The 8,403-nt window shown below is 35.3% G+C and overlaps 2 protein-coding genes across 2 annotated transcripts; one reads left to right on the top strand and one right to left on the bottom strand.

The window, feature by feature from the left end:
- Nucleotides 1-209: 209 nt before the first annotated feature.
- On the bottom strand, nucleotides 210-821 carry LOC147498231 (putative F-box protein At3g44060). Its single transcript, XM_086563184.1, has one exon. The coding sequence runs from the start codon at nucleotides 819-821 to the stop codon at nucleotides 210-212; it is 612 nt and encodes a 203-aa protein (XP_086419310.1).
- Nucleotides 822-2,854: 2,033 nt separating this feature from the next.
- Nucleotides 2,855-5,322, top strand: LOC147498230 (uncharacterized). Its single transcript, XM_086563183.1, has 4 exons — nucleotides 2,855-3,149; nucleotides 3,797-4,540; nucleotides 4,622-4,749; nucleotides 4,828-5,322. The coding sequence occupies exons 1-4, from the start codon at nucleotides 2,855-2,857 to the stop codon at nucleotides 5,320-5,322; spliced, it is 1,662 nt and encodes a 553-aa protein (XP_086419309.1).
- Nucleotides 5,323-8,403: the final 3,081 nt, after the last annotated feature.

Here is an 8,403-nt window from a genome sequence, read left to right as displayed (position 1 = left end):
ACATGTGGAGCAGAGAGTTCTATCCATGGCCCTGAGCTGCAAACCAAGGCTAAACCCTTCAAGTTTGGGTTAGTTATAATCACTTTTCTCATACCTTTGCACTCTGAAAATCTTATAACCTCCAACAATGGAGTACCAGATAATATGTTTTGAATCAGTTCGTTGCTCAACAGGATGTCATACAGAAATAAACTCTTGAGATTGTTCCATTAGATTGGTCTAAATGGGTTCAGTCTGCAAACGCACAACAATAGTTCTGTAATAGAGTCGTTACTGAAAATGTGGCCAGGCACCTTGTAAGGAAAACCGTACATAGGACCCTTGCTGTCTACAAGATTTAGATAGAGCACTTTTACTTTCTTTGTTACTGCACAATGAATCCATCTATCAACTTGCAAAGCAAACCTCCTCATTCCTTCCATTCGCCCTGCATTCACTACTTCAGGAGAGAGATCACTGAAGTCAAGAGAAAATTCCTCAATGCTATCACATTTAAGAAAAGATAACGTGTTGTTGACAAAGCAAGTAAACTTCTCCAGTTCTTCTTTTTTACCACTTAACGGACTATTATAACAAATATGTTGAACTTTAGTCCATAGGTGATCCCATCTTCTTGACAAGATACCAGTCTTTACTACTTCTTCCATTGGCAGAAAAGTGAAAATGTGCAGAAGTATTGCATCGGGTAAATCACTGATGAAATCTTGCTGTTGGATGGACCGGGCCTTGACGATGGAAGGGTGAGAGTGAGATTCAGGAAATGGGCGTAAGCGAGGAGAGAAAAGAGGTTGTTGAATTGAGGCGTACAATTTTTGTGTCATGGCTGCCAGTTTGGCTCAATGCAGTAGTGGGGCTATTGTGAACTCTCGCTTGGTAGGGAAGAAGATAAGAGACAATCGTAGCTTCAGGAGAAAAGTTAGGTTTTCGGTTGAATTTGTATAAGGTTTATTTAATTTGTTATTATTTTTTTTTTTTAATTTGAGGAGTCCATAGAAAATTAAGAATAGATTTGGGAGATTTAAACAAACCTAGGGAGGTGTCACTAATTATTATTTCATCCGATTTTTTAGGAGCCAATCATATTGCTCTAGGTGCAAAATTGAGTGATATGGTGAGGGGAGAGAATGTGCACGAGTTTTATATATATATATATATAGAATAAATAATGAGAAGAATAAGACATAATTAAAGGAATACTTGTATAAAAAATAACTTGAATTGTATTAATGGTGGCTAGGCTAATAAACATAAACTAGGTTTAGACTAAAGAGAAGAGGTAGGAGATAGTTAGAGTTTTTCCCTAGTCCTCTTTATATAGGAGAGGGCTAGGTTTACAATTTCATGCATGGGTTTTGGAGTTATGTTTTGAGTCACTAAATCAAGCCCAAAACCTAATTACTTAAGTCCAAAAGGGGTTTCTCTGTTGGAAATTACTGCAATAACTTTTTCGTCCACTTTTACTACTCTTATTAAGTCAAGGCCTAGACCATTAGAAATCTCTTTCCTAGCTAGTCGTTTTGACATATAATAGGCCCAATTCCAAGGTCTGAGTTCAAAGTTACGTCCTACGGAAGTTCTGTTGACTTTTATGCCCGCGTTGACTAATTTTGACTTTTCAGCTTTGACTGTGCTTTAAAAAGACATTTTCTCCTTGAAACTTGGGCTTTAACCATAGAACTTCTTAGCAACCAATTTTTGCTTCTTTCTCTTGCAAAAGTGACATATTTCTTCATATAGTTGACTCCAAGACCTGGAATACACAAAAGTACGTAAATAGTACTAACTCTTATTTATTATAAACATAATTGCTGGTGTCGACACTGCCTCCAATGACATGGCATGCCAAGTAGTGCAGAGAGGTGGGTGGGTTACATTTGTTCGTGAGAATCAGGTGCTAAGAGTCAACTTCAAGAGGATGAGATCCAGAGTTGGAGAACTAGAACAAGAATTTTGTAAAATAAAGCAAGAGATGCACAAAGTGACAAAAATCTAATAGCTTTCTCAGTTCTCCTACAGCCGGCTCTGGGGCAAGGCCAACTAGGCAACCACCTAGGGCCCCCACTTGTTGACTAAAAAAAAGGCCCCCAATTCTCCACCCACTATCTAATAAAGCCCATATCCAAATATTAGATTGACTCAACTGATTTAATACAATAAAAGCCCAAACATTAGATTGACCCAACTGATTTAATCCCAGCCAACAAAAAACAAAACAAAACAGTACGGTTCCATTCGGTCTCCTAGAGGCCTTATATTTCCGTCTTTTCTAGTTTTCTATTTCAAAAAAAATGAAGGGTTTAAGGTTAGTTTAAAAGAAACAGAGAAACTAAAAAAACAAATAGAAGAGAGAACCTAGTCTTTGAGGAGTTGCAAACAAGACTGCTACGCTACCAGAGGTGCTCCCAATATACATGCTTTGTATGTTCCCTTAACCCCTTTCAATTCTCTATTTATTGTTTTTCTTTTTAAATTGGATGAATTTGATTGAATTTTTTGTAGCAATAATCTTATATGAATTTGATTGAATATTTCATAGCAATAATCTTATATGAATTTGATTGAATTTTTTGTTTTATGTATGTTATATTTTAAATGACTCAAAAGTTTGAAAAGTGTTCTAAGCTAGTTGTCTGACTTGCTAGTCTTTGTTGTTCAGAAATTCTGTTGAGTGGTTAGTATCACGAGTAGCGTTAGAAAATATCCATCGGGTAGTGCTAAGAGAAAAAAGAAGCAAAAACAAGAAGAACTCGCTCAATCGCAGGCGGGAAGTATTCTTAAATTTTTTTCTATTAGTGGACAAACAGAGACTTCTAATGAAGATGTTGCACATGAGGAGCTTGGAAATATAGTGAATATGGAATATGACGAGAGGGGGAATGATGAATTTGAAGAGAGATCAAATGTTGAAGCTGAAGAGGAGATGAATAATGTTGAATTAGAAGAGAGAGTAAATGCTGAAGATGAAGAGACAATGAATATTGAAAGTCAAGAAGAACTTAATGAAGCTATGAATGAGAATGGAGAATATGGGCCGACAAACTATTTTGATCCAGCAAATTGGGATAAGATTGATCAGCAATATAAGGATTTATTGGTCGAAAAAGGTCCGATAAGAGACAATGCTACTGATTTTCCTAGAGATGATGAAGGTAGACATTTTTCAACCTTCCACTACGTGCGACGTATGGATAATGGTTTGAAGCAAGATTGAATGTGGCTTGTTTATTCTCATTCGGTGGACAGGGTATTTTGTTTTTGTTGTAAATTGTTCAAGAAACGAGGAAGGCTTTCTCAATTGGATAGTGAAGGATGTTTAAATTGGAAAAATCTTGGTGAAAAGCTTCAAAAACATGAACAAAGTACTGAGCACAAAAGACACTTGAATAGTTGGTATGAGTTAGAAAATAGGTTAGGAAAGAATGAAACAATCGATAAGAGTGTGCAGCAACAAATCAATCGAGAAAAAGAACATTGGAGACAACTATTATTGAGGATACTTGCTCTTGTGAAAGCTCTTGCTAAAAATACTTTGGCATTTCACGGGGACAATGAGAAGATTAAGGAAGAAAACAATAGTATTTTTTTAGTATGATTGAAATGATTACAAAATTTGATCCAATATTGCAAGAGCACATCCGACGTATTGAAAGTCATGATATTCACTATCATTATCTTGGCCACAACATTCAGAATGAACTAATTCAGATGTTAGTAGGTGATGTTATTAGTGCATTTTCTTTTGGGTAGATAATCCATGACATTCTATTTAAGAGTTATCATAATTTTTTTTTTGCAGGTGAGGTGAAAAATGCAATTCTTAAGAAAATTCAAGCGGCTAAGTACTTTTTAGTTATTCTTGATTGCACTCTAGATGTAAGCCATGAAGAACAAATGTCGTTGGTGATACGATGTGTAGATGTCTCAACAAATCCAGTTAAGATTGAAGAGTTCTTTTTAGAATTTATGAAGATGGGTGATACATCGGGTTTGGGACTCTTTAATGAGCTAAAAGCTGTATTGAGCACTCTTCAACTTGATATTAATGATGTAAGGGGACAAGGCTATGACAATGGATCTAATATGAAAGGCAAACACAAAGGTGTACAAAAAAGATTGCTCGAAATAAATCCTAGACCTTTTTATATGCCATGTGGTTGCCATAGTCTAAATCTTGCATTGTGTGATACGACTAACTCTTGCTCTAAAGCTATGTCCTTTTTCGGAGTGGTGCAACATGTATATACATTGTTTTCTTCTTCTACAAAATGGTGGGAAGTTTTCAAAGAACATGTGAAAAGAGGTCCCAATCTTACTTTGAAGGCATTGTCACAAACACGTTGGGAAAGTCATGTGGAAAGTGTTAAAGCGATTAGAAGTCAAGCTCCACAGATAAGAGATGCTTTAGTTGAATTAATGGATACTAGTGATGATCCGAAGACTAAGAGTGAAGCTGAGTCCCTAGCCACACATGATATTGAGAATTTTGAGTTCTTGATTGGTATGATTGTTTGGCACATGATATTGAATGGTGTTAATGTTGGTAGCAAACTCTAACAAACTGAAGATATATAGACTATTAGTGAACTGCAAAGGTTGATTTCCTTTTTTGAAAAATATAGAGAAATCGGATTTGAAGAAGCAATGATAGAAGCTAAAGAAGTTGCAAGTGCTATACAAATTGAGCCTATTTTTCGTGATAAACGTATCATTCGTAGAAAGAGACAATTTGATGAAAACGCGGATAAAAAGGTGCCACAGTCAGCTGAAGAATCATTTAGAGTCAACTACTTCATTTTTATTGTTGTCTAAGCTCTTTCTTCTCTTAAGAGTAGGTTTGAACAGTTTCAAGTATATGAGAAACATTTTGGGTTCTTGTTTAATTTGGAGAAGTTGAAGTCTATAGACAGAGATAGTTTAAAGGCTTCTTATGGCAACTTAGTTGAGTTTTTGAAACATGACAACATTTCTAATATTGACGGGACAGAGTTATTTTTGGAATTGCAACTCTTGAAAGAAGTTTTACCATATGACGCAAAGAAGGCAATTGAAGTGCTAAACCATTTGAACTTAAGGGCTAGTTGCTTTCCAAATGCGTGGATTGCTTACAGAATATTATTAACTATACCTGTTATAGTTGCTTATGCAGAGAGGAGCTTTTCAAAGTTGAAGATGATTAAGTCTTACCTTCGATCGACCCTGTCGCAAGATAAATTAAATAGATTAGCTATGCTATCTATTGAAAAAGCTTTGGCAGAGGAGCTTGATTATGCAAATGTAATAACTGATTTTGCAACTAAAACTGTGAGATGGGGAAATTTTTGATGATATTTTACTTGATGTAATTAGTTTCTGACTTGGTGGGGTTAGATTTCATTTCCCCTACTTTCAAAATAAATAACAAAATTTTTTTTTTTTGCCTATATAATTTTCTTCTTTCTTTCTTTTGTTAAAGCTTAAGGAGAGGGTGTCATGACAATGTGCAAACTTATTTGTTGCTATTAAAGCTACACTAGGTTATTTTACAGCAGTAAGCTTTGTGCATGTGTTCAGGGAAACGAATAGAGCTGCAGATTTCCTTGCAGGACAAGAAAATGACTATGTAACCAACTATTTTGTCCCTCCTTTGTGCTTAGCTCTCATGACTATAACTAAGGAGGATAAGAATGGGAGGATGTACTTAAGATTTTAACTAATGTAGGTTGGGGTCATCCACAACCCTCTACTATATTAAAAAAAAAGCTTAAGGCCCCGCTTTGAGAGCTCGCCTAGGGCCTCTCAAATCTTAGGGTCGGCCCTGAGTTCTCCACGTTTGTTTGCAAGGAAACTTGGCTGCAAGCTTGTACCAGGTCTATCAGATGCACATGCAGATGTAATAGAAAGCACGGGCCCTTGTCCTAGAGTGTCAGTTGATCAGGCACATTCCAGACATCGGAAAAGCTGCTCTTCATTAAGGATTGACCTGTAGTGGACATGTATCAAAATAGAAGATACATACATCAAAATTTGATGACGGGAAGAAGATTACATCAATTTTGAGTTACGAATTAAAGATTTTTTTTAAAAAAAATTGATTTCAATTAATAAACACAATTACATCAATTAAAAGAAGTGGGGACAATAGGAGATTGCAATAGGTCACCCTTGATGTAGATGGGAGGTGCCCAACACAAAACAAGATTTTTAGAGCAATAACAAACTTGTAATATATATATATATATAATTTGGACTCTGCCTAGGGGTGATTTCAGATTGGATCAGATAAACGGCTTTCGGAAAAATTTCAAATTATTTTCGGATGGCAATATCCTTTCCAAATCTGATCTAATTATTTTTCCGATGGCAATTTTTTTTTCCGAATTCGGAAAGTTTGGAAAATCGAAAAAATTTCAAAAATTTTGTAATCCGTAAAATACATAAGTAAATCGGAAATTTGAATTATATAATCAGATTCTTTTTTAGGATAACCATTTTTTATCCAGTTAATACATTCATTCAGCAAGTTCTTTCTTCATATTAATGCATTAATTCAGTAAATAGGAAGATGGGAGAAATTGAGACATGTACTAGAATGACAATATTGATTTTTTGAAATTGTGTGAGAGGCAATGTTCTACTTCTCTAGGGTTTTTATTTGGTTTGTAAACTAGATGTAGTTTTAATTTAGTAACTATATAAAATAGACCGCTATATGTTAAAAATTTGGAAATTAATTGGAAATCATATCGGATCGGATTTTGAAAACACATCCGATTCCGATCCAATTATTTTTCAGAAAAATCGGATATCAAAATTTCGGATATCGGAACACAAATATCATGACCAAATTTGGAAAAATATTGGATTGGAATTCGGAAAAATTGAGTTTTTGGAAAAAAAAGGCACCCCTAACTCTGCCCAACACAGAATGGAAGGTGAAATACTAGATGCTGGTCCACTTATATTGAAACGTGGGTTGGTACATGCTTCAACATAATATATATGATGAAAACTTCATGTGCTAGAAGAACATTATTATGAATAAACCTTCCAGATAAAAAAAAAACACTTTGATTTGGACGAATGATGGAGTTGAATAGTTGAGAATAGGTCGCATCCTCCTGACTATGAAATTTGTACTCAGTAATCGCTTTATATGTTACATTGGTTAGACTTACTGGTTGAAAATGTTTAGCAAATGTAGGTCTAGGAATTTTGGTGATTAGTACATTGTAAGTATCCACTAAGTTCCTTGGCAAAAGAACCCTCAGCAAAAAAACTGCTTGTAATGGAAATGGCTTTTGGTCCTACGAAGTTCCAACAAAAAACAGCTTCGGAATTGGTCCTGGAGATTTGAAAGAACAAATCTCCTTAATGGCACTACAAATTAATCTCCTGATCTGACACAGGCAACCTGAGATAGTGAGATCTTCGTTATCTTGACCAGAGTGGATGAATTAAATCCGGCAATTCATTTTCCATGGAAGGATGACTAGCTAGAGGACATGAGGTAATAGAAATATTGAGTAAGAGTGATAGACTCATGAGAATTCAAACGAAACATGACCGAGCCCGTCCACAATTCGATAGATATATGACCTATGTCGTCGCTTGACAACTGTAGGATGAAAGTTTGTCGTGCTAAATTCATTAGATAGAAGCTTAGCAGCTCGTTCTTTTGTGCCCAATGCATAGGCAATCTTTCTACAAAGAGGGTTATACCTGGTAAGGCAATAAAGTCTCCTGGTGAGCTAAATAATCTGGCAATTGATGAGAAATATGTGGTGGTTATTTTAAAATATGCTTCAACTGCGTCTTGACTCCTGATATGAGCCATTTGATAATTAACATCACCAAAGTGCGTGACATTCCATCTGGTTAATCTTTTCCGACAAATATCAAGGTTCATAGAAAAAAATAAAGCATGGCCTTGAATTTGTACTCGCATAGAAGCTTGATCATCGAACAACCTCCGAAAAAGTAGGATCTGTAAACCACGTCGGTTCAAAACGGAAAGATATTAGAAACTTTCGCAATTTACAATCACAATCAAGAAATAAAATTACAATCGTTAATTAGGACTGGCGTTCTGTTTTGCTCAAAATTGGAAACAACAATTAGGCATTAGCCATTAGTGTAAGTATTGATAATAACTAAACTATAAAAAGTTATGTATTCAAAGCAAACATATAATATACAGGTAATAACGAAGGAAAGAACTAACAATTTGTAACTTTCAGAAGAATCATCAACAGGCCCTTCTATCCACATTCTATGCAGGGCGGCCTTGAGTTTTGGGAGGCCCTAGGCGAGATCCTAAAGTGTGGCCTCTACCGATAAATGATGAAAAATACATAAGTCAAATTTTTTTTCTTATTTGATCAAAAATTAAGTCCAAATTCCTTCGTACTCTTACGAAATCAAATG

Source organism: Coptis chinensis, chromosome 5, assembly GCF_015680905.1.
Source record: "Coptis chinensis isolate HL-2020 chromosome 5, ASM1568090v1, whole genome shotgun sequence".
NCBI lineage: Eukaryota > Viridiplantae > Streptophyta > Magnoliopsida > Ranunculales > Ranunculaceae > Coptis > Coptis chinensis.
Note: the sequence above shows the minus strand (reverse complement) of the source record. Positions and strands in the feature narration are given on the sequence as shown.

Coding starts and splice junctions, on each gene's coding strand:
- LOC147498231 (XM_086563184.1), bottom strand. CDS start 821: ATGACACAAAAATTGTACGCCTCAATTCAACAACCTCTTTTCTCTCCT.
- LOC147498230 (XM_086563183.1), top strand. CDS start 2,855: ATGGAATATGACGAGAGGGGGAATGATGAATTTGAAGAGAGATCAAAT. Junction 3,150..3,796: donor TTTTCCTAGAGATGATGAAG/GTAGACATTTTT, acceptor TTTTTTTTGCAG/GTGAGGTGAAAAATGCAATT. Junction 4,541..4,621: donor ATTGAATGGTGTTAATGTTG/GTAGCAAACTCT, acceptor AAAAATATAGAG/AAATCGGATTTGAAGAAGCA.